This window comes from Scyliorhinus torazame, chromosome 13, assembly GCF_047496885.1.
Source record: "Scyliorhinus torazame isolate Kashiwa2021f chromosome 13, sScyTor2.1, whole genome shotgun sequence".
Classification (NCBI taxonomy): Eukaryota; Metazoa; Chordata; class Chondrichthyes; order Carcharhiniformes; family Scyliorhinidae; genus Scyliorhinus; species Scyliorhinus torazame.
Window position 1 is genome coordinate 40622050 of NC_092719.1, and position 26113 is coordinate 40648162.

General features: G+C 46.5%; 1 protein-coding gene and 1 long non-coding RNA gene across 9 annotated transcripts in view; one reads left to right on the top strand and one right to left on the bottom strand.

Annotated features, from left to right (window-relative positions):
- LOC140387979 (mitogen-activated protein kinase 11-like) overlaps positions 1-725 on the top strand; it is an 84378-nt gene extending 83653 nt beyond the window's left edge. For 5 of the 6 annotated variants that reach the window (XM_072471404.1, XM_072471401.1, XM_072471403.1 and 2 more), the window contains one exon: positions 99-725. In XM_072471404.1, coding sequence (XP_072327505.1) covers positions 99-172 — 74 coding nt within the window. In that variant the 3' untranslated portion in view covers positions 173-725. The remainder of the gene's footprint in view (positions 1-98) is intronic. The other variant, XR_011934042.1, reaches the window with a different exon arrangement.
- LOC140387981 (uncharacterized) overlaps positions 1-26113 on the bottom strand; it is a 137335-nt gene that overhangs the window by 47464 nt on the left and 63758 nt on the right. For 2 of the 3 annotated variants that reach the window (XR_011934043.1, XR_011934044.1), the window contains exon 3: positions 16677-17890. This is a non-coding gene — a long non-coding RNA (uncharacterized lncRNA). Of the gene's footprint in view, positions 1-16676; positions 17891-26113 lie in introns of those variants that run through there. The other variant, XR_011934045.1, reaches the window with a different exon arrangement.

Below are 26113 nucleotides of genomic sequence, written 5' to 3' on the forward strand. Positions count from 1 at the left end.
ACTCTTTATGCAAAGCACTTGGACTTTCTAACCATGGAGCATACTCCAGTATTATTATGGTGAATAATAGACGTTAAAATTACTTTTTATGTTCACAGAACTTACATTTGAGGAGGTAAACAGCTTTGAGTTGCCACAATGTACAATGGATAACATGGAGATGGAACCTTAGGAGCAGCTTAAATAACCAATCTGTAGAAAGATAAAAGAGCATTTCTGCTGCCTGCTAGTACATGACATACCACAGGACTACGTTTTGGATACAGTTTCACCACCATTACAGCTCATCACACAACAGGACCGATGTTTTGGATATAGCCTACTTAAGCCAAAAATAATTGATTTTTTAAAACATTTATTTGATCGAGCCATGTCTTTTTTGCATGACTGTCTTCTGTAAACAATTAATAAACTAATACTGTCCGGCTTTCATGCCAGATATATCAATGGCTTTTTATGTCAATATCAATACCTGATGTTATGATTGCTAAAGTTGGCCAATTCGCCGACTTGTAAAAAACATGGCCTTTTTTGAGAGCACAAATTATTTTAAAAATTTCAATTCGTAACTGTACTGTTTACTTTATCTGTGATCATTCTCCCTGCTTACAGGAAATACATTTAGGATGATGGAAAAACAGCGAGTCAGAAAAATTCTGAATAAAATTAATTTTGTCTTCATCTCTGTACATATTAATTTTAAGCATAAACATTATTTCGTACAAGCCTTTGCTGCTTTTCTATTTTTGTCAGTCGTAGGAAAACACATTTTAGTTTGCATTTTAATTTTTGTGAAGATTTGTGGAGTTATACCAATTACACCAAAGAAGCAGACAATCGGCCTGGTGCTTTATGGCGAGCTTTTCAGCCAGGGCTATCAACTCTAATCCCACTGAATACTTTATTTGCAAAAGTACAAAACTGTAATGTTTGATTTCAGTTAGGTTAGTAGCTTTGTTATCTCGGCAGTTATGACCTGAACTGTTAACATTTATCAAGGAACGCCTCCTGTGTATCCTGTGCAAACAGGAAATTCCGATTATATTTGGATTCCAAATTTACAAGAGATTGTTGCTAGGGACACCTTACTGTAAAATATTATAGCTTTGAAAATAACTGGCAAGGAGGGGTTGATTCCTCTTTATTGTGCTTTTTTAAAAAAGTACATTTTCATGAACAAATCAGTTTTCCTCTCGGTGTGTTGATACCTAAAAGTCATTCGGTGGGATTTTCTGCACCCCCCCCCCCCCCCCCCCCCCCGCCCCCACTCATGGCGAGTTACCAGCAGCAGAAGCAGCTTGCCATTCGGATCACCCGGTCCCGCTGGGGTCTATGGCATTTTGCGTGGCTCGCCAGTCAGGGAACACGCCACAGAGAGGTCACCTTCAGCGGGACCCCTATATTTAACCACCTGAGTTGGTCACAACAAAGGTTTCAGTTTTTTATCGGGAGGATATGCTTTTTACGAATCCAAATGTATTTTAATTGTTGAAGCCGTGAGTAACAAGGAGCTAATCAAACAAGGTTTTCTTGCAATGTCACACACATAGGCATCAAAAATAAGGGATTATAGAGTCTCAATTTTTTAACACTATACAATTGAGTGTCCTTGAGGTATAGATTTTTAACTATTGCAGCCAATTTGGATTAGCCTGTTTTGTGGATACAGTCAGATATAGAAGATGTTGAAATTATTATAAAATCGCAACTGGCTGGTAGATTTCTAGTAAAATTGACCTCTGAACCTGGTAATATATTTTTTCCAAAAAAATGAGATAGCAAGAAAGAGAGCCCAGCTTTCAGTCAGTTTCTTCTGCTGAAAGCTTTCTTCAAATCTCTGCAGTGGCTGCTGTTTAGCTGGATATACTTCATCCCTTGTGTATTCCAAGAGGTGTTTTATGGGTCTGTCTGTGGCAGTCATTGTTTCAATATCCAGCACTTTGCAATTTAATGTTGCTTTTTTGGACAGTGATGAGTTTAGATGGGTCTCTGAATAATGGGAATTACCTCCCTCGTCACACCCCTGAGGGTGCCTTGTTTGATTTTTCATCTTCACCATCGAAAGCGACTTTGTATTTCTAAGTAGTGTTCTGTCTCATTTCAAACTTTCCAAGTTAGTTGTATGTTTAAAAATCATATTTTCAAATTTAAAGGGTGTAGCCTCGTGAGAAATACCATTTATTTACAGTATGTTTGGCAGCTATAGGGATGGACATGTATACCACAATCATTCTTACTGTGTAAGCACTTCTGGGGGCTGAGAATCAGAAGCAATTATAGGACTCCTTTGCGTTGTTTTCCCAATTTGGAGATTGCATTTTATAATGGAAAAAATTAATACTAAGAAAATGAATTCTGCTGGAATTGTCAAGACACCCTTCACATTTCTATCTCAATGTCAATAGAATCTACAGGGCAAAAGGCAGCATGGTGGCACAGTGGTTAGCACTGCTGCCTCACAGCACCAGGGACCCGGGTTCAATTCCGACATTGGGTGACTGTTATAAAGGACACTAAATTGCGAGTCTTATCTGGGCCACTGGGCATGAGACAGGGTGGATTTTCTGGTCCTGCCCACCACTGAACAGTATATTCCCACCCAAAGTAATCTTTTACTGCTCTGTTAAATTTTCCATCCCACCTGTAATGATTCCAGTGATGGAAAGTTCAGGCCAAAGACGCCAAGAGCAAAAGAATATCTAATAGTCCTTCGAGAGGAGCCCACTACAAATACAAGTGGCCCAGTAAAACTAAAAGTACGTGTGTAAGATGTTAGGATTTATGATTTGTTGAGACGACAAACAGTACACAGTGGTGTGAATCTGTTGTGGAAGCAACTTAATTCAGTAAGTGTTTACATTATTACTAATTAAAGATATTGTTTCAGGCATTCAATGGGCCATTGGTGATCCATCCAGCATGGAGGGCTGCACAACTGAAAGATTTGTAGATAGAATGAACAATTATTTCCTGACAACATATAATTTGAATGATAGATTGCATTTTTAGTAGTGAATTTGATACATTATCAGAACTCCACATGGAGAAACACTGGCGTAAGAATAACCCGAATATCAGACTTGAATTAATTCACCAAAACAAAGCCATTCAAAGATGACCAGATTTTAAGGTTGGATCTGGAATTGAGCATGATTGACTGGGTGCTTATCTTGTTGAGGACATGGGATACGCAAGGAAAATGGAATGCCGGGGATCTTCCGATTGTGGCATGTAGGTGGAGGTCACATGTTTGGTGGCTCCTGCCAGAGCTCTCTTTTTAGCCCAGTTTTCGGTGGAGATTTGTCTGTGAGGAATTGTGGGGTGTTATAGGGCACTTTTGGAATAGCAAATGCCGGCAAGAAGAATTTTGGGAAGAAGACAGTGAGCGAAAGACTGCCACCTACCGTTGTGAGGGGTGCAACAGGAAAGATGGCGGGAGAGTCCATCAGGTGGGGCCATGCCAATTATGGCGGAGAAGATGACGGAGGTGATGGTTGGTGAGTTCGAATGGCTGTTCTCAAAATATTTTTTAAAGCATCAGATGGGGATGGTGGCCTTGCTTAAAGCGTGGGTGGGAGAGACCCTTGCCCCAGTGAGAGAGGAGTTAGAATGTCAACAGTATGGGAGCAGGAGGAGAAAATTAAAGAGATTGAGGAGGTCTTGTCATAGCATAGTGACCATTTCACCTCGATGGATGAGGAGCTGCAGCGGGTTTGGAGATTAACAGAGGACTCAGAGCCAAGATTGAAGACCTGGAGAACAGGTCGCGTAGGCATAACCTGCGGATCGTGGGTGTACCCCCAGGGGTAGAGGGCCAAAGGCTTACAGAATATTTTGCTGGTATGATAGCAAAGCTGCCCTCCCAGTACGAGTTGGACAGAGCCCACCGGTCGCTTCGGCCGAAACCGAGGATGAATGAGCCACCGAGGGGGTGATCATCTGTTTCCATAATGTCCAGGTGAAGGAGAGAGAGCTGAGATGGGCGAAGCACAAGTGCGAGGTAGAGTGGGAATGAAAGGATATACATATATACCAGGACTTGACGGCGGAGTTGGCAAGCAGGCGAACGACCTTCGGACAGGCTAAGGCGGCTTTGTATAAATACAACGTGCGGTTTGGTGTGGCCTACCCGGCTAAGCTGAGGATCACACATAACGGCAGAGACTGTTACGTCGAGATGGAGGTGCAGGCGTTTGTGAAGGCAGAAAGCCTGGGATTGGACTGAATTTGGTTTTTGGCTAAGGTTTTGTTTTGTTTTTCCTCTGTTTTTTCAGAACTGGGTTCTTTTTCTTGGATGGGTGTCATGAATAACTTTGGTTGTTTGCGGAGGTTGGTTGCGATGGGGTTTGGAGGGGTGAGGCGGCCTTTGGGGTTGATGAGGTTTTGTTTTTGGGGGTGGAGGAGCAGGCTCTGGCAGAGACCATCGTGTTAGCAAACACTATGTTGGCTAGTGATCGGGAGCGAGGTCGGGGGAGAGACCATGGCTATTGGAACCTGAATGTACAGGTTTTGATGGTCCTGGGAGGCACCTTGTCGAGTGCCCCAGCAGCCCATAACTCACCCATAGCCACCATCACAGTTTCCAAAGTCAGATCGGCCTTCCTGAAAGTGAACCCTCGGAAGGCGACGGGCCCGGACGGGATCCCTGGTCATGCACTCAGAGCCTGCGTGAACCAGCTGGCAGAGGTATTCGCAGACGTCTTTAACCTGTCCCGACTCCACCCGAGGTCCCCACCTTGTTCAAGAAGACCACCATTATACCAGTGCCAAAGAAGAACCAGGCAAAGTGCCTCAATGACTACCGTCCGGTGGCCCTGACTCGGGGCAGCACGGTAGCGTTGTGGATAGCACAATTGCTTCACAGCTCCAGGGTCCCAGGTTCGATACCGGCTTGGGTCACTGTCTGTGCAGAGTCTGCACATCCTTCCCGTGTGTGCGTGGGTTTCCTCCGGGTGCTCCGGTTTCCTCCCACATTCCAAAGATGTGCAGGTTAGGTGGATTGGCCATGATAAATTGCCTTTAGTGTCCAAAATTGCCCTCAGTGTTGGGTGGGGTTACTGGGTTATGGGGATAGGGTGGAGATGTTGACCTTGGGTAGGGTGCTCTTTCCAAGAGCCATGCAGACTCGATGGGCCGAATGGCCTCCTTCAGCACTGTAACTTCTATGATAATTCTATGATAATGAAGTGCTTTGAGAGGTTGATCATGAAGCGCATCACCTCCATATTCCCAGAACACCTTGATCCACTGCAATTCGCATACCGTCGCAACCGGTCCACAGCAGATGCCATTTCCCCAGCCCTACACTCATCCCTAGAGCATCTCGACAACAAGGACGCCTACATCAGACTCCTATTTATTGACTACAGCTCCGCCTTCAACACCATAATCCCACCCAAGCTCATATCAAAGCTCCAAAACCTAGGACTTGGCTCCCCACTCTGCAACTGGATCCTCGATTTTCTGACCCACACACCACAATCAGTAAGAATGAACATCAACACCTCCTCCACAATAGTCCTCAATACCGGGGCCCCGCAAGACTGCGTACTTAGCCCCCTACTCTACTCCCTGTACACACACGACTGCGTGGCATAATTTGGTTCCATCTCCATCTACAAGTTTGCTGACGATACGACCATAGTGGGCCGGATCTCGAATAACGATGAGTCCGAATACAGGAGGGAGATAGAGAATCTAGTGGAGTGGTGCAGCGACAACAAGCTCTCCCTCAATGTCAGCAAAACTAAAGAGCTGATCATTGACTTCAGGAAGCAAAGCACTGTACACACCCCTGTCAGCATCAATGGGGCCAAGGTGGAGATGGTTAGCAGTTTCAAATTCCTAGGGGTGCACATCTCCAAAAATCTGTCCTGGTCCACCCACGTCGACGCTACCACCAAGAAAGCACAACAGCGCCTATACTTCCTCAGGAAACTAAGGAAATTCGGCATGTCCACATTGACTCTTACCAACTTTTACAGATGCACCACAGAAAGCATCCTATCTGGCTGCATCACAGCCTGGTATGGCAACTGCTCGGCCCAGGACCGCAACAAACTTCAGAGAGTCGTGAACACCGCCCAGTCCATCACACAAACCTGCCTCCCATCCATTGATGCCATTTACACCTTATGTCTCTAAGAGGAAATCATGGGTGGGATTCTCCGACCCCCCGCCGGGTCGGAGAATTGCCGGGGGGGGGGGGGGGGGGGGGGGGGCCGCGTGAATCCCGCCCCCGCCGGCTGCCGAATTCTCCGGTGCCGGGGTTTTGGTGGTGGCAGGAATTGCGGCGCGCCAGTCGGCGGCTGCTGGCAGCGGCCCCCCGGCGATTCTCTGGCCCGTGATGGGCCGAGTGACCGCCCGTTTTTGGCGAGCCCGCCGGCGTAAATCACAACAGGTCCTTGCTGGCGGGACCTGGCTCCACGGGCAGCCTGCAGAGTCCTCGGGGGTGGCGCGGGGGGATCTGGCCCCAGGGGGTGCCCCCACAGTGGCCTGGCCCACGATTGGGGCCCACCGATCTGCGGGCGGGTCTGTGCCGTGGGGGCACTCTATCCCTCCACACCGGCCGCTGTCAACCTCCGCCATGGCCGGTGCAGAGAAAAGCCCCCCTGCGCTGGGATGACGCCAGCACACGCTGGCACTCCCGCGCATGCGCCAACTCGCGCCGGCCGGTGGAGGCCCTTCGGCACCGGTTGCCGTGGCGTCAAGACCTTCAGCGCCAGCCTAGCCCCTGAAGGTGCGGAAGATGCCGCACCTTTGGAGCGGCCCGACGCCGGAGTGGTTCACGCCATTCCTCGGCGCCGGAGTGGCTCACCCCGCCGGTTGGCGGTGAGTCCCGTCCATGTGTTTGAGCTGGGTGTGGTGATACACCACTGTACTTCCCTACCATTGTACATAGTATATAATAGTTGTGTGTAACGTGGCCCTGTAATACTGTGTATTGTACTGTAACTCTGCAGAGGTTCGGTCACTGGTAGGTAACCCGACCTGGCCACGGAGAGCTCCGCCTTAGTCACTCCCCCGGGAGTTAGTATAAGAACCCTCTTCTGGGACCGGCCCCATTCTGTCTGGGGTCGTCTGTGTCGGGTAAGCCTCCCATGTAGTATATTAAAGCCTGAGTTAAAGTCTCACATGTCTTTGTGGTTCTTGACGCTTAGTGCATCAATTTAATATAAACGCTTAGTGCATCACTGGGGAGGATGGATGCGAGGTTCCAGGGATGGAAGGAGAAAGGGGTGAAAGAGATAAATGATCCGTTTCTGGAGGGGAGATTTGCAAGGTTAGAGGAACTGGGAGTGAAGTATGAGCTGCAGCGTGAGGAGGGCTTTGGCTATAAGTGAAATTTTGCAAGAAAGGCTTTTCCGAGTTTTCCCGTGGTGCTGCCCTCCTCGTTGTTGGAGGAGGTGCTGTCAGCAATTGGGAGGGGGCTGGAGAGTGGGTTTGTCTCAACGATTTATGGTAGGATTATAAAGGAGGAGAAGGAATCGATTGAGGGGATTAAGGCTAAGTGAGCATAAGAGCTGGAAATGGCTCTGGAGGATGGATTATGGTGCGAAGGATCAATGCCTTGACCACATGTGCGAGGCTGGGGTTGATTCAGCTAAAGGTGGTGTATAGGGCCCACGTAACAAAGGCTATTTGAGGGGGTGAAGGAGAGGTATGGGAGGGGCCAAGCCAATCATGTCCATATGTTTTGGTCCTACCCAAAGTTGGGGAAGTATTGGGGGTCGGTGTTCAGCATCATGTCCAAGGTTCTGCATGTGGATCTGGTGCCAGGTACCTTAGAGGCCATATTCTTGGTGTCGGACCTGCCGGAGTTGCAGACGTGAGGAGGGGCAGATGTTTTTGGCCTTCGCCTCGTTGATCGCTCACAGGTAGATCCTGTGGGGGTGGAGGTCAGCTTCTCCCCTGGAGTTTTTGGCCTTGGAAAAGGTAAAATTTGTTCTGAGAGGGGCAAATGAGGGGTTCCACCAGAGATGGGGTTTGTTCATTTTGCACTTTGGAGACCTGATCGTTGCTTTGTGCAAAGATGTTAAAATGTTTAAAATGGTGAAAAGGTCAAATCAAAATATTTTTCAGAAAGAAAAATGGAATGCCATTGAGGCCTGTACTGAACCATTCCTCAGAGAACATTCAGGACTGCCCAGAACATGGCAGGAATTTTAAATGTCTACTTAGCATCGAAATGGTTTTCTGTAAAAGATCAGGTTATCAATAATATATCATTGGGTTAATGCTCAAGTTCAACACATCAAAGTGAATGGGGATATGAACCTGGCTAGAATAGAGAAGCTCAAAATAAATTGGCTGCTGGTCCTGATGACTGTCACACAAGGTGGTTCACAGAAAGGATAACAGGCAAGCTCTTTGTTCATGTATTTAACTCACCAAGCTCTGCGATTGACTGCAGAGAGACCCATGTGGGGCCTATTGTCAGTCCAAATTTTAGATTACATACCCTTTATCTTGAATTCAGTTACAGATGAGTGGGTGGAAAGAATCATTAGAGATGCATTGATCAAGTCAAAAGTATAAGAAAATGCCGACATCCTGAATGGAATGACCTCCCGTCAATCTCTGAATTTTGAGGATATTACGAACATTAAGCTACCTGATCGAATTTGCCAAAAGCTTTTTGAAAATTAAGGTGCACAAAGTTCCCCATCATAAAGGTGCTAAATAGGGGCAGCTCGGCGGCGCAGTGGTTAGCACTACTACCTCACGGTGCCGAGGTCTCAAGTTCGATTCCGGCTCTGTGCAAACTCCACACGGACAGTGATCCATTCTCCCCGTGTTTGTGTGGGTCTCACCCCCACAACACAAAGATGTGCAGACCAGGTGGATTGGCCACGCTAAATTGCCCCTTAATTGGAAAAAAATGAATTGGGTACTCCAAATTTATATTTTATAAAGGTGCTAAATAAGGTCAATTCCTGTGGAATTAGCAGATAGATTCTGGATTGGATTTAATTTTAATTTGTTACTGATGGCACTGGTTCTGTGGGGCTGAATAATTTGGACTCCTGCAAAGATTGGTGTGAAGGCTGCTGCTCTTCACTTTCTTCATCAATAACCTGCATGAAGGCATTGAAGCGACTGTCCACAAGATGTGTGTGGGTAAGGCCCTAGATAGATGACAGGAAAATAGATGACAGGTGGATCGAGAGAGAAATGGGCCCACATCTGGAAGATGTTTCTTAATATGGGTAAGCGTAACTATTATTTCTGTGGGTAGGGGGCAACACAAAACATGTACTCCCAGCTATCAAATGGGAAAAGGGCCCAGGTGTTATTGTATATCAAGTCATTGAAGACCTAGGGTTAATGTCAGAGAGCTATTGAAAAAGTAAACCGTAGGGGACTTCCGGGTGCGGCGATGACCAGCTAAGTCGCACGTTTCGGCAGCTCCCGGTGGAACGGACTTTTGGGCTCTTGATAGGAGCCCCAACGGCAATTTTAACGGCAAAAAACACTGTGCAGTAATCCAGAAGGGAATCCCCCCTGGACACGGATGGAAAAAAGAGAGGAAAGTGGCCGGATTGCGGTGGATCCTCTAGAGCAGCGGCCAGGAAGGCAGGCACAAAGCAAGATGGTGTCGGAAGGAGGCAGTTTAATATGGGGCCCTGACCAACAAGAGTTCCTGCGGCGTTGCGTGGAAGAACTCAAAAAGGAGATGAAGAAGGAGCTGTTGGCCCCGAAATTACAAGCGATTGAGGGGCTAAAGGAGGAGCAAAAGACCCAGGAACAGGAGCTTCGGGTCGTGAAGGCAAAGGCTGCTGAGAATGAGGACGACATACAGGGCCTGGCACGAGGCACAACACAAAAGGTGTGTGGAAAGGCTGGAGGTGCTGGAGAATAATGCGAGGAGGAAGAATTTAAGGATTCTTGGTCTTCCCGAAGGTGTAGAAGGGGCAGACATCGGGGCATATGTGAGCACGATGCTGCACTCGTTAATGGGATCGGAGGCCTCGACGGGTCCGCTGGAGGTGGAGGGAGCCTATCGAGTTATGGTGCGAAGACCGAGGGCTGGAGAAATTCCTCGAGCCATTGTGGTGAGATATCTCCGATATAAGGACAGAGAGATGGTCCTCAGATGGGCAAAGAAAACTCGGAGCAGTAGGTGGGAGAACGCGGTGATCCGCATATATCAAAATTGGAGTGCGGAGGTGGCGAGTAGGAGGGCAAGCTTTAATCGGGCCAAGGCGGTGCTGCACAAACGGAAGATTAAATTTGGAATGCTGCAACCGGCAAGACTGTGGGTCACACATCTAGGGAAACACCACTACTTCGAAACGGCAGATGAGGCGTGGACATTTATTGTCGAGGAGAAACTGGAGTGAGCGGGCCAGAAAAAGAACGTTTAGGACAAAGTGGGAGGTGAATATGTGGGATGAAGGGGGGGAAAAAGAGGGAAGAGCTGACTTCCCAAGTTGTTAATCCTGCGACCCTGTAACTTTTCTCTCTTCCCCATGTCGTGGGGGAGGGGTGGAGGGAGGATGAGGAGCTGAGGGCGCCGGCCATTGGGGGCGGGGCCAAAAGGGAAGCGCGGGCTTTGTTCCCGCGCTATGGTAATCGCGGCGGGAACAGGGAAGCAGGAAGGAGGGGGCCTCGCACAGTGGGAGCCGAGGTCACGGGGGGAAGCCGAGGTCGGCCAGAGTTTGCTGACTTCTGGGAGCAACATGGGGGGTGCAATTACGCTAGTTTGGGATCTAGCGGGGGGGGGGTTAACTGGGTTGCTGCTGCTGGGGAGAAGGGGGAGCTGGTATGGGGGGGGGTGGGTGGTCGAGACGGGGGGGCCGCTTGGGGGAGATACGGCTACGTGGGAACCGGGTGAGGAGCTGGATTGAAAAAGGAGATGGCTAGTTGTCAAGGGAGGGGGGTAAAGAGCCCCCCAACCCGGTTGATCACGTGGAATGTGAGAGGGCTGTACGGGCTGATTAAGAGGGCACGGGTACTCACACACCTAAAGAAACTTAAGGCAGATGTGGTTATGCTTCAGGAGACGCATCTGAAGCTGATAGACCCGGTCAGACTACGCAAAGGATGGGTGGGGCAGGTGTTTCATTCGGGGCTCGACGCAAAAAACAGGGGGGGTGGCCATACTAGTGGGGAAGCGGGTAATGTTTGAGGCAAAGACTATAGTGGCGGATAGTGGGGGCAGATACGTGATGGTGAGTGGCAAATTGCAAGGGGAGGCGGTGGTATTAGTGAACGTGTATGCCCCGAACTGGGATGATGCCAACTTTATGAGGCGTATGTTAGGACGAATCCCGGACCTAGAAGTGGGGAAGTTGGTAATGGGTGGAGATTTTAATACGGTGCTGGACCCAGGGCTGGACAGATCGAGGTCCAGGACCGGAAGGAGGCCGGCTGCAGCTAGGGTGCTTAAGGACTTTATGGAGCAGATGGGAGGAGTAGACCCCTGGAGATTTAGTAGACCTAGGAGTAAGGAGTTTTTGTTTTTCTCCTGTGTCCACAAAGTTTATTCACGAATAGATTTTTTTGTTTTGGGAAGGGCACTGATCCCAAAGGTGACGGGGACGGAGTACACGGCTATAGCCATTTTGGATCATGCTCCACATTGGGTGGACCTGGAGATAGGGGAAGAAAAACAACAGCATCCACCCTGGAGAATGGACATGGGATTATTGGCAGATGAGGGGGTGTGTTTAAGGGTGAGGGGGTGTCTTGAAAGGTACTTGGAACTCAATGATAATGGGGAGGTACAGGTGGGAGTGGTCTGAGAGGCGCTGAAGGCAGTGGTTAGAGGGGAGCTGATATCTATTAGGGCACATAAAGGAAAGCAGGAGGGTAGGGAAAGGGAGCGGTTGTTGAAAGAACTTCTGAGGGTGGACAGACAATATGCGGAGGCACCGGAGGAGGGACTGTACAGGGAAAGGCAAAGGCTACATGTAGAATTTGACTTGTTGACTACGGGTAATGCAGAGGCACAATGGAGGAAGGCACAGGGTGTACAGTATGAATACGGGGAGAAGGCGAGCAGGTTGCTGGCCCACCAACTGAGGAAAAGGGGAGCAGTGAGGGAGATAGGGGGGGTGAAAGATGAGGAGGGAGAGATGGAGCGGGGAGCGGAGCGAGTGAATGGAGTGTTCAAGGCATTTTACGAAAGATTATATGAAGCTCAGCCCCCGGATGGGAAGGAGAGAATGATGTGCTTTCTGGATCAGCTGGAATTTCCTAAGGTGGAGGAGCAGGAGAGGGTGGGACTGGGAGCACAGATTGAGACGGAGGAAGTAGTGAAAGGGATTGGGGGCATGCAGGCGGGGAAGGCCCCGGGACCAGACGGATTCCCAGTTGAATTCTATAGGAAATATATGGACTTGCTGGCCCCGCTACTGATGAGAACCTTTAATGAGGCGAGGGAAAGGGGGCAGCTGCCCCCGACTATGTCAGAGGCAACGATATCGCTCCTCCTAAAGAAGGAAAAAGACCCGCTGCAATGCGGGTCCTACAGGCCCATTTCCCTCCTGAATGTGGACGCTAAGATTCTGGCCAAGGTAATGGCAATGAGGATAGAGGATTGTGTCCCGGGGGTGGTTCATGAGGACCAAACTGGGTTTGTGAAGGGGAGACAGCTGAATACAAATATACGGAGGCTGCTAGGGGTAATGATGATGCCCCCACCAGGAGGGGAAGCGGAGATAGTGGTGGCGATGGATGCTGAGAAAGCATTTGATAGAGTGGAGTGGGATTATTTGTGGGAGGTGCTGAGGAGATTTGGTTTTGGGGATGGGTATATCAGGTGGGTACAGTTGCTGTATAGGGCCCCGATGGCGAGCGTGGTCACGAATGGACGGGGGTCTGACTATTTTCGGCTCCATAGAGGGACGAGGCAGGGATGTCCTCTGTCCCCGTTATTGTTTGCACTGGCGATTGAACCCCTGGCCATAGCATTGAGGGGTTCCAGGAAGTGGAGGGGAGTACTCAGGGGGGGAGAAGAACACCGGGTATCTCTGTATGCGGATGAATTGTTGCTATATGTGGCGGACCCGGCGGAGGGGATGCCAGAGATAATGCGGATACTTGGGGAGTTTGGGGATTTTTCAGGGTATAAACTGAACATGGGGAAAAGTGATTTGTTTGTGGTGCATCCAGGGGAGCAGAGCAGAGAGATAGAGGATTTACCATTGAGGAAGGTAACAAGGGACTTCCGGTACTTGGGGATCCAGATAGCCAAGAATTGGGGTACATTACACAGGCTTAATTTAACGCGGTTGGTGGACCAGATGGAGGAGGACTTTAAGAGATGGGACATGGTGTCCCTGTCATTGGCAGGTAGGGTGCAGGCAGTTAAAATGGTGGTCCTCCCGAGATTCCTTTTTGTGTTTCAGTGCCTCCCGGTGGTGATCACGAAGGCTTTTTTCAAAAGAATCGAGACGAGCATTATGGGTTTTGTGTGGGCTGGGAAGACCCCGAGAGTGAGGAGGGGATTCTTGCAGCGTAGTAGGGACAGGGGGGGGCTGGCACTACCGAGCCTAAGTGAGTACTACTGGGCCGCCAATGTTTCAATGGTGTGTAAGTGGATGGGAGAAGGGGAGGGAGCAGCGTGGAAGAGATTGGAGAGGGCGTCCTGCAGGGGGACTAGCCTACAAGCAATGGTGACGGCACCGTTGCCATTCTCACCAAAGAAATACACCACAAGCCCGATGGTGGTGGCTACATTGAAAATTTGGGGGCAGTGGAGGCGGCATAGGGGAAGGACGGGAGCTTCGGTGCGGTCCCAGATAAGAAACAATCATAGGTTCGTTCCGGGGAGAATGGATGGGGGATTTGGAACATGGCAAAGAGCTGGGGTAGTACAACTGAGAGATCTGTTTGTAGATGGGATGTTTGCGAGTCTGGGAGCGCTGACGGAAAAATATGGGTTGCCCCAAGGGAATGCATTTCGGTATATGCAATTGAGGGCTTTTGCGAGGCAACAGGTGAGGGAATTCCCGCAGCTCCCGACGCAGGAGGTGCAGGATAGAGTGATCTCAGAGACATGGGTGGAGGATGGTAAGGTGTCGGACATATACAGGGAAATGAGGGACGAGGGGGAGATCATGGTAGATGAGCTGAAAGGGAAATGGGAAGAAGAACTGGGGGAGGAGATTGAGGAGGGGCTGTGGGCTGATGCCCTACGTAGGGTAAACTCATCGTCCTCGTGTGCCAGGCTAAGCCTGATACAATTTAAGGTGTTCCACAGGGCGCATATGACTGGAGCACGGCTTAGTAAATTTTTTGGGGTAGAGGATAGGTGTGCGAGATGCTCGAGAGGCCCAGCGAATCACACCCACATGTTCTGGTCATGCCCGGCACTACAGGGGTTCTGGGTGGGGGTGGCAAAGGTGCTTTCGAAGGTGGTGGGGGTCCGGGTCGAACCAAGCTGGGGGTTGGCTATATTTGGGGTTGCAGAGGAGCCGGGAGTGCAGGAGGCGAGAGAGGCTGACGTGTTGGCCTTTGCGTCCCTAGTAGTCCGGCGCAGGATATTGTTAATGTGGAAGGAAGCCAAACCCCCGGGTGTGGAGACCTGGATAAACGACATGGCAGGGTTTATAAAGTTAGAACGGATTAAGTTTGTGTTAAGGGGTTCGGCTCAGGGGTTCACCAGGCGGTGGCAACCGTTCATCGATTACCTCACAGAAAGATAGAGGGAATGGAAAAGAAGTAGACAACAGCAGCAACCCAGGGGGTGGTGGGGGGGAGGAATTGGACGGACTCTCAGAGATGTTATTGTATATGTATAATATGTATAGGTATTTGTTATAGGTAATTGTATATTGGATTGTTGGATTGTATTTTTGGAGAGTATTTATTTTGGACAAGGCAGTTGCCATTCAGTTTTGTTTTTGTTTATATATTATTTATTTATTTGTTTAAAACTGGCCACGGTTATTTATATTGCTTTATTGTTGTGTAAAAGAAACACTACGTACTGTTATGTTTGGCCAAAAATCTATATTGCCAGGATGATTAAATACAAAATATCCTGAGTGCAAGTTCTTGATTCAGGCCTTTTTGAATACTCTGCCCACCTTTAATTCCCATACAACAAAGAACAATACAGCACAGGAACAGGTCCTTTGGCCCCCCCCAAGCCTGTACCGGTCATGCATGTTAGGCGATATAGAGGAACGCAAGTTGCCTTTGGTCAAAGGCTTTTGGTTACCCAAGAAACTGGGGCATTTTATTGTTGAAAAGTGCAAACTTTATGAAAAGTTGATTGAAAATGTTAATGAAAGGATTGGATTCAGTCCCTGTGGGTAAATTATTCAAGCCTGGTAGTGAGGGCTATGCAGGGAACCCAAGTATAAATGATGTAAGCTTAGAACTATGTTAGATGTCATAAAGGACTTCCATTTTGTAGATGTAAACCGAACAGGTGTAAACCTGTGAAACAAGCGCTGGTGCAATGAGTCGAGTCAACGCTGGTGCTCAAAATGGAACTAGATGGCCAATGTAACTATGTAAAGAAGTTAGATGGGTACTGTGGAAATGTCACCCGTTCACAATGGTCTTTTGGAACTTGTCTAATCACTGTTGGGGACAGAGGGATTTCCCAGAATATTGATTCTAAATCTTGAGGCGTTTTTCTCCGCTCCCCAGATATTGTGAGAATGTGAAGCAGATAAATGTGTTGAACAAGCTTGACAGAAAATAAATAGCTGACCTGTCATTGGGAAATTAAAGCTAATAAACACATGATTGGTCTTTCATCACTGCAATGAAGCAGAAAACATAAATGACTACATGATGAGTACCAAAGCAACTAATTCTGCTTATATTGTGACAATACATTCAAAATATGAACTATGTCAATGGAACAACAATACAGAATCACAGCTTTGTTACAGTGCAGAAGGAGAATGGCACAGCGCCAGGGACGCGGATTCAATTTGGCCTTGGGTGCCTGTGTGGCTTTTGCATATTCATCCCGCATATGTCTGCCTGGATTTCCTCCGGGTGCTCCGGTTTTCTCCCAAAGTCCAAAGATGTGCAAGTTAGGTGTTACGGGGATAGGGTGGGGCAGAGAGCCTAGGTAGGGTACTCTTTCAGAGTGTCAGTCACGCAATGGGCTGAATGACCTCCTTCTGCACTGTAGGAATTTTATGGACGCTATTTGAGTCAACGTGTCTGCACTGGCTTCGAATGAGCAAGTCACCTAATGCCATTCCCCCACCTTCTCCCCATAACCCTACACATTCTTTTAGATAAGAATATAATTTCCTTTTGAATACCTCGATTGGACATTCCAAAGCCTAACCACTCACTGCCTGAAAACGTTTCTTCTCCTATCACTTTTGCCAATTACTTTAAATCTGTGTCCTTTGATTATTTATACTTTCATGAGTGGGAACAGTTTCTCCCCGTCTACTCTGTCCAGATCTCTTATGATCTTGAAAACTTATCAACTCTTCTCTCAGCCTTCCCTTCTCCAAGGAAAACAATCCCATTTCTCCATCTATCTTCGTAGCTGAAGTCCCTCATCCCTTGAATCATTCTTATAAATCTTCTCTGCACTTTCTCTAAGTCCTTCACATGTTTCCAAAAGTTCAGTGCTTAGCACTGGACTCAATACACCAGCTGAGGCCAAACTAAGGTCAACATAATGACTTTTCTCAGAGAACAAGGAGGTTAAGATCAGAAATTTAATTATTTTATATGCAGACGAGGTACATGCTTGACTTTACATTAAATGATTACCACTGTTTCCAAAATTATGATATTACCATACTGGGACCAGACCGCAATTTATATTAGGAAACAGACGAGACCACAACAGTTTTTCAGTTTGTAAACGGTGAGGAAAGCAGGGTTGATTCCACTGACAACTAGGAATCTTTATTTAAAACAAACTTCATTATTAACACAAGATTAACCCCATTAACATCCAAGGAACAAAAACAGCTTTTCAATTAATAGTTAAACAGTTCCTACAAAAAAAGAAAAGTCTTTGAGCTTACTTTTCCATTTACTTCTAAACTTTCAATTAAGCAAAATCCACACACAGGTCAAATGCCACTTATTAATAAAGTTGACACTCAGTGTCATACAGAATTATTCACAACATCCTTGGGAGTGAAGCTTTCAGAAGTCAGTCTGAAAAACACACCTTATTCAGAAACCAGAGCAGAACTCTAAAAATGAAACTAAAAACAACAGATACAGGGCAGGCAGGCATATAATCTGGATACCTTAACCCAAGTTATTTTAATAGCATGACTGCAACAGACAGAAAATACAATATATACAAACATTTCCTACAATGAACAACTGACTATCAAACATTGGAACAACTTGTCAAGAGCTGCACCAGCCCAAAGGGTCAAGTGGTTGTCTGCTGACAATATTAAGGATTCTTATCCCAATACATCTACCAACAAAACTTCAGTGATTGAAGTTCAAAATGGATTTATATCATGGATAAATATGGAGGGAGGTTCCTGGATTTGCAATATTGTATTGCGTAAATCTGTTAATTGTGCTAATTTAAATGTATTGTGACCGATGCACTTGGCAGCATTGACATTCGCGCTGTCAATTTACCACATGCCACATGATTCTATTGAAGGACGAGAATCTTCCTCCTGTTGAACAACATGTCAAGCTCTTCTGGAGACTTCTAATTCAATAAAATACCTTTCACCAGGATCCCAGGTTCGATTCCCACTTGAGTCACTGTCTGTGCGGAGGCTGCACGTTGTCCCCTTGTCTGCGTGGGTTTCCTCCGAGTGCTCCGGTTTCCTCCCACAAGTCCCGAAAGACGTGCTTGTTAGGTGAATTAGACATTCTGAATTCTCCCTCTGTGCACCCGAACAGGCGCCAGAGTGTAGCGACACGGGGCTTTTCACAGTAACTTCCTTGGAGTGTGTTAATGTAAGCCTACCTGTGACAATAACAAAAAGATTATTAGATTATTACCTCGATCTCCCAGAGAGGCTTTGTAGAAAATCTGACCCTTGGTAACAAAGTAGATTCCCCACATTGGGTGGAAAGTGATAGTTGACAATTCTCTCTGTTGCTTGGCTATCCCTTGCCCTCATGTTTTTGGAATTATAAGAATGGTTGCAGCACAGGTGATGGTCAAAGGCCGCTGTGTTAGCTCTCTGCAGAAGCAACTCAGCTGATTCCACATCGCTGCTACTCCAGCCGCCCCCTCCCCAAAACCCTGTAAATGTTCTTTCAAATGTCCAATTTCCTTTTGAAGGCATGATTGAATCTGCCTCCACTACATGCAGGCACTTCATTCCAGATCCTTACCGCTCGCTGTGTGAAGTGGTTTTCCCTCATGTCGCCATTGTTCCTTTTGTGAATCAACTAAAATCAGTGTCCTCGGGTTCTTGATCCTTCTGCCAACATGAACAGTTTCTTCCCTTCTGTCCAGATCCCTCACGATTTTGAGCACCACGATAAAATATCCTCTTCCTCAATGAGAACAGCCCCAGCTTCTCCAATCTATCCATGGAACTAAAACTCCTCACCCCTGAAACTATTCTCAAGAATCTTTTCTGCACAGTCTCCAATGCAGTCACATCTTTTCTAAAGTGTGGTGCTCTGAACCAGACAATAATCCAGTGGAAGCTAAACCAGTATATTATACAGGTTTAACCAACTTCTTTATGGCCATCATTATAAAGCCCAGGATGCTATATGCTTTATTAACCATTTTCTCAATCTGCCACGCCACTTCACTGATTTGTGCACAAAATACCCCCAGATCCTTTGCTCCTGCACCCCCTTCCTTTATAATTGAACCCTTTATATTGCCAGTCCTCTTCCAACCAAAATGAATCAATTCACTCTTCCCTGCATTAAAATGTAATCTACCACTTGTCCACCCACTCCACCAGTCTATATCCTCTAACCTCCTCAAAGTTCACAGACCTTCTATGTTTTGTGTTATCCGCAAATTTTGAAATTGTGCCCTGTCCACGCAAGATAGTTAATTTGTATGCGGCAATAACGGCAGGGGTACTAACACCAATGCCTGAGGAACCCCACTGTATAACTTCCTGCAGTCCAAAAAAAAACAACCACTCACCACGACCCACCATTTCCTCTCACTCAGCCAATTTCATATCCATGCTGCTACTCTTCCTTTTGTTCCATGGGGTCTAGCTTTGCTCACAAGCCTGTCATATGGCACTTTATCAAAAGCCTTTCTAAAATCCATGTACACCACATCAATCAACCTTCACTATCCCAAAGTTAGTTAAACACCAGTCCTTCCTTAACTAATCCACGTTTGTCCAGGCGACTGTTAACTTTGCCCCATTTTCAGAAGCTTTTTCACTATCAATGTTAAACTGACTCGCCTGTAGATGCCGGAATTATCCTTTACACTTTCCTGAATAAGAGTGTAACATTTGCAATTCTCCAGGCCCCTAGCACCACCCATGAATAAAGAGGCATACCGCAAGGCGTTTACCACAAGAAACTTCAGAGTCGTGAACACAGCCCAGTCCATCACACAAACCTGCCTCCCATCCATTGACTCCATCCACACCTCCTGCTGCCTGGAGAAAGCGGACAGCATAATCAAAGACCCCTCGCACCCAGCTTACTCACTCTTCCAACTTCTTCCATTGGGCAGGAGAAGTCTGAGAACATGCCCAAACAGACTCAAAAACAGCTTCTTCCCCGCTGTTACCAGGCTCTTAAATGACGTAATTTAAAAAAAATTTAATTTAGAGTACCCAATTCAATTTTTCCAATTAAGGGGCAATTTAGCATGGCCAATTCACCTACCCTGCACATCTTTGGGTTGTGGGTGTGAAACCCACGCAAACACGGGGAGATATGGACCAAACTCATTAACACTACACCCCTGTATGATTCATCCGATGCCAATGTTATGTAGTTGCATTGTGTACCTTATATTGCCCTATTATGTATTTTCTTTTATTTCCTTTTCTTCTCATGTATGTATAGATCTGTTGAACTGCTCGCAAAAAAATACTTTTCACTGTACCTTGATACACGTGACAATAAACAAATTCAATCCAGAGGATTGGAAAATATGGCCAGTGCCTCTGCAATCTCCACCCTTACTTCCCGCAGCAACCTTGGGTGCATCTCATCCTTTCCGAGTGACTTACTTTTTGTAAAAATTTAGACCACTCCATTATTTTTTCTCCAATTAAGGGGCAATTTAGCGTGGCCAATCCACCTAACCTGCACATCTTAGGTTGTGGGGTTGATATCCACACAGACATCGGGAGAACGTGCAAACTCCACATGGACAGTGACCCAGGGCCGGGATTCGAACCCGGGTCCTCAGCGCCGTAGTCCTAGTGCTAACCACTGCGCCATATGCCGCCCCGAGTGACCTACTTAAGTAGAGCGAGCCTATTCAATATCTCGTCAATTTTAGTTCAGTGTCTTAACTACCTTCTCTTGCACTAAGACTGGGGCAGGATCATTTTCTTTGATAAAGATAGATGCAAATTGATCATTTAGTGCCTCAGCCCTGGACTCAGTGTGTAAACGCCTTTTAGGTCACTAATTAGCCCTCCTACTCCTTTTACCATCACTTTACATGGTATATGACTTATTTGATGACTCTTTGGTGTCCTTTTATGTTAGCCGCCAGTCTCCTCACACACTCACTTTGCTTCCCTCATTTGTTTTTCACTTCCCCTCTGAGGCTTTTATCTTTAGCCTGGTTCTCACTTGCATTATCCAACTGACATCTGTCATACGCATCCTTTTCCAGCTTCATCTTTCTATTTCTTTTGTCATCCAGGCAACTCTAGAGCCTTTTGTCTCACCTTGTCCCCCTAGTGGAGAAACTCTCTCATTTAAAGTTAGCCCATTGTTTCATTGGTTTGTTTTGCCTGCCAATCTCAGATTCCAATTTCACAGAAGTGTTATGATGCAGGAAGCAGTTATCTGGCCCATTGCGTCTGGCACCGGCTCTCCAAATGATCATTATGGTTTAGTGCCATTCACCTGCCTGTCCCCTGTACCCTTGCACATTGTCACTATTCAAATAACTTCTCTGGACCAGATCGGTTCTCATCCCATTAAAGGAGGTCCACCCCTCAATTAATTTTACCCTGCCCTTTTCCATACCTAACCTGGCCCCAAATGTTTCCTTACTGACCCTTCATTCCCCACTACCAGATCCAGCAATACCTCCTTCCCCTCTAGACTGGAAATATACTGACGTAGATAGTTACAATCTTTTGGCGATGTACTAGATGGATTCCACATGCATAGATTTAGCTCAGCAACCAGGTAATTCACAATGCTTTCGTGGAGAATAATGGAAGCCTGTCTTCTTAGATAGTAGGAACCTTATCAAAGAGCAAAGCTCCAGTACCTTAAAACCGTCGCCTGAAACTGGAGGCAGGATTACAGGCCTGAAACCCCATGGGGCTGGATTCTCTGCCCCGCCACACCACATTTCAGCCCCGGCCTGCCGGCGGGATGCTCCGTTACGCCGGCCGGTCATTGAGGTTTCCCACTGTAGGGCAGGCCCACGCCGTCAGGAAACCCCCGGGCGCCGGCAAAACGGAGAATCCTGCCGGCGGAGAATCCCGCCCTATATTTTTACAAACTGCAGTGCGGACTTCAACGAGGTCATTTTAGGACAGTTGTGTTTGAGATCAGGTGCAACATGATGTGCAAATATGTTGAAGCATTAACAATGGTGAGGCGATCACGACAAGAAAACTAACAGTTGATCATTGAAAAGGAAAATCACAGTCATTGTATATTTCTGGACAGAGTAGACAGAGAGAAATGGTTCACATTGACAGAAGGGTTGAGAACCAGAGGATACCAATTTAAGGAAATTGACAAAAGAACTAATGGCGACATGAGGAAAATATTTTTACACAGTGAGTGGTTAGGATCTGGAATGCACTGCCCAAGTGTGGAGCAGGCAGGGTCAATTGTGGCTTTCTTATTGGATAATCATCTGAAGAGAAACTATTTGCACAGCTATGGGGAAAAGGGCAGGTGTGACACTAGGTGAGTAGTTCGTGTAGAAAACCAGCATAGATACAACGGGCTAAATGGCCTCCTTGTGTGCTGTAACCTGTGATTCCATAACATGAGAACACACACCGCAGGGAGGGGACTTTCTCCTGCTCTGGATGTGAAACTTACATTTTTATGGTTGTGGAATGCCTTTAGCCCTGCCAGGCTGGGGTGAAAGCCTGAGGATTTGCATTGAAAACCTTTACATGGATTTTTGGAGGCAGCTACGCCATACTGTCCCTCTGAAATATACAATGATTATGTGAGCAAACGTTGATCATTAGTTTTCTTGTCGTGATTGCCTCACCACTATTAATGCCTCAGCATATTTGGGGAGTTTTACTGAATTCCAAGTAACTCTAGAAAAGTGCATTCCATGAAAAAAATCACATCTCATTTCAAGGCATTTTTTTGTTTTCACACAATTACATTTTGACATCATTCTTCTTTCCACTTGGAATCTGCTACACCTTTTGAGAATGTTGCTTTGCCAAGATGTGTGTTTCGATTTGTGCGCTTAGCTCTAAATCCCATAACACACATTTGGAAGGCAACATTGATTACCCCCAGTCCCAGGGGCTGGCATCCATAGAGGACTTCACAACCACAGGGAATGGAGTGTCGCATATACTGATAATAGCGTGATGATTCATCTTGTTGCTTATTTTAGCTGTGATTGGACGACGTTTGTTTTTTTTTACATTCGCAATGCCCCTGCGGGCCCACTTGTGGTACAGATTGTTATCAGGTGCCATTGAATGTCACTCTGATTCGACCAATTAAAATGGGGCCAAAGGTCATCACCAACCTATGACTTGCAAGGGTGACAATTACAGGTAGACAGCATCCTAGGGGATTGAGCAACCAGGCAGCGTCTCTGGAACAAAGCAAAAAGCTGCAAAAAAAACCTGCTTTAATGAAAAGGAGAAATTTAATATGAAATGCAGCTATTATTAGATTATTATTCTTTGCAAGAAACAAGTAGTTTCTGAAAATTAAAAAGCTTTCATTGTAATAAAGCAAAACTGATTTTCATTCCCCCCCCCCCCCCCCCCCCCCCCGCAGGAAAACAACTTGCATTTATTTAACCATCCAAGTTTCATTTTGTGCTCAGTTGGTATCACGCCCATCTTTCGAGTCAGAAGGTTGAGGTTTTCGAGTCCCACTCCAGCACACACAAGGCAAGACTGACACACCTTTATAGCAAGTCCCAAGTCTGTGCTGCGCTGTTGGAGGTGCCGTCTTGCAGTTGAGACATTAAACTACGCCCCTGTATGTTCTCGGGTGGATGTTTAAAAAAAAAATTGCACGGCACTATTTCAAAGAAGAGCAAAGAAGTTATCTCTGGTGTTCTGTCCAATATTAATTTCTCAAATCAAGATCACAAAAACATGATCTGTTCATGGATGACACAGTTGCTTGCTGGAGCTAATTGGCCACAAATTGGCTGCCACATTTCCTACATTACAACAATGATGACACATCAAAAGTACTTCACTGACTATAAATGCCCTGAGGTTGTGAAAGATGCTACATAAATGCAAGTCTTTCTATTTGTATAAAAATGTCCTTTATTAGTTATGCCCCTTGAAAAGTAGCCACATTAAAAAATCTGAATTTTCAGTCGATAATTCTGCAATGCAGCATCTCTTTATCCATCCTTAGCAAGAGGCCCACACAGAAGGTGAGATCACGAGGGATTTTACTGACTAGAGGGGGAAAAAACTGCCAGTCATATGGAGAGAGGAAAAAAACCAAGGCCATAAGAAATAGACCATTCAGTGCTCAAGTCTGCTCAGCCAATCAATATGATCATGGTTGGACCTCTGCCTGAACTCCGCTTTCCTGCTCTTATCCCATATCCCTTCAAAACCCATTGGTCACAGTCTTTAATCTACAAGAACATTAGATTTGGATGAAAGCAAAGACAAAGGAAAGTTTTTTTTTAAAGTTAAGGTTGTTTGTAAAATATCCCAAAGACAGGATGAAGAGATTTTTAAAGTCTGTTTCTGTAGCAATAGGCAGCTCTTATACACCAACAATTCATAGAGCACGTTTACATCAATGTAATGTCCCATGATGCTACACAGGAGCATTATAAACAAAGTATGACACCAAACCACACTAGGAAATATAATGACAGACAACGAGGTACATTTTAAAGAAGTGTCTTAAAGAAGAAAAGCAAAGTAGAGAAGTGGAGATGTGGGGAGGGAATTCAAAGGCTTGGAGCTGTAGGCAACCAAAGGCCTGGCCACCAATGGCACAGCAACTAGAATTGAGAATGCACAAAAGGTCAGAATTAAAGGAATGCAGGTGTCTTCAGAGGGTTGGGGGCGAGAGCTGATCAGAGGGAGGGGGGGGGGGGGGGGGGGGGGGGGGGGCAAGGCCATGGAGAGAATTGAAAGCAATTTTAAAACACAACGCTAATTGTCTGGGAACCATTGTAAGTCTGCAAGCACAGGGATGAGATTTTCTGCAAGTTAAGACATGTTGAGCAGTTTTGGATGACCTCATGTTTATGGAGGGTCGGATGTGGGAAGCCAACCAGGAATGAATTGGAATGACCGAGCCCAGATGAACTGAAGGGATTAATGAATGTTTGAAAGTCGAGCAATGTTACAAAGGTAGAAATTGGCAGTCTTTGTGACGGCATGAATAGGAAGTCAGAAGCTTATCTCAGGATCAAATGTGACATCAAGTAATCTCAGATAGTTGCTGGGGAGAGGAAGGAAGGGAATCTGTAGCTAGGGAATGGAGTTTGGAGAAAGGACTGAAAACAACAGCTGTGAGATATGCAATCTGATAATTTAGCAACAGCAGAGGAGCTCCGAGAGCGGGTGCCGAGGTAAAGCTGGGTGTCATTAACTATATGAAAACTAAGCACTGTGCCTTCAGTGACATCAGCAAAGGACACCATGCAAATGTGAAATAGGAGACGGTGAAGGTTACATCCTTGGAGGATACCAGAGGTAAAGGTGTGGAAGCAGGAAAAGAAACCATTGGAAGAGATTCTCTGGCTACAATTAGATACATAAGAATTGTGCCACATGAGAACATTCCCATTCAAACAGATGGCTGTGGTGTGGTGTTACAGAAGGATGGCATGGTTAATAAGGAGGGAACGTTTACCTTTGACACAGCTACTTCAGTTGCCATTTATGACTTTGATTAGAGCTGTTTCGATATCCTGGCAGGCACAGAGAACAGGGCTCTGGGAATCGATTTGGAAGGCGACAATATGTTTGAGGACTTGAGAGGACAAGGAGGTCAGACATAAGCTGGTGGCTTGCAAAGACAGAGGGGCCATGGGTGGTTTATTTTGAGGAGAGGTCTGATGATGGCAGATTTAAAAGGAGAGAGGGACAATACAATATCAGCTAACTTGGGGACCAAGAGGGGAAGTTGGGTTATCAACAGTTTAGTAGGAAGAGGTTCAAGGGAACTGAAGGGGGGTCGCATGGACAAGGTGAGCTCAGAGATGGCATGAGGAGAAGTGAGGAGAGAAAGAGAAAATGGCAGGTTCAGGGCCAGGGCATGGAGAACATTAAAGAAAGTTTAGAAAGGTGAGCTAGTGGGATGGAGCAATGCGGCAAACGGCAGCTGATCAGATTACCTAAATCCCAGTGGCAAGGTTTGAGAGCTTCTGGCATACTGGGAGAGGAGGAGTTCAAGAAGGCTGCCTGAAAAGGCAGCGGAGATTATCTTAAATTTCAGGATGATTCTGGAACAATGAGCAATTTTCCAAGTGTGGGACCCAGTACCATTAGGTGGTCCAGCCCAGCTTGATCTGTCAGTGGATAGTTCAACCAGTCGTACACCATATTCTTCCAATTGAAGAAAATGGAGAAAAACCACCCAAGGATGCTGCAAGGGTAGTGAATTTGTTAGGACCCAGGACATTTTTTTTTTAAAGTGTAGCATAGTGGTTAGCACAATTGCTTCACAGCTCCAGGGTCCCAGCTTTGATTCCCAGCTTGGGTCACTGTCTGTGCGGAGACTGCATGTTCTCCCCGTGTGTGCGTGGGTTTCCTCTGGGTGCCCCGGTTTCCTCCCGCAGTCCAAAGATGTGCAGGTTAAGTGGATTGGCCATGTTAAATTTCCCTTAGTGTTGGGTGGGTTT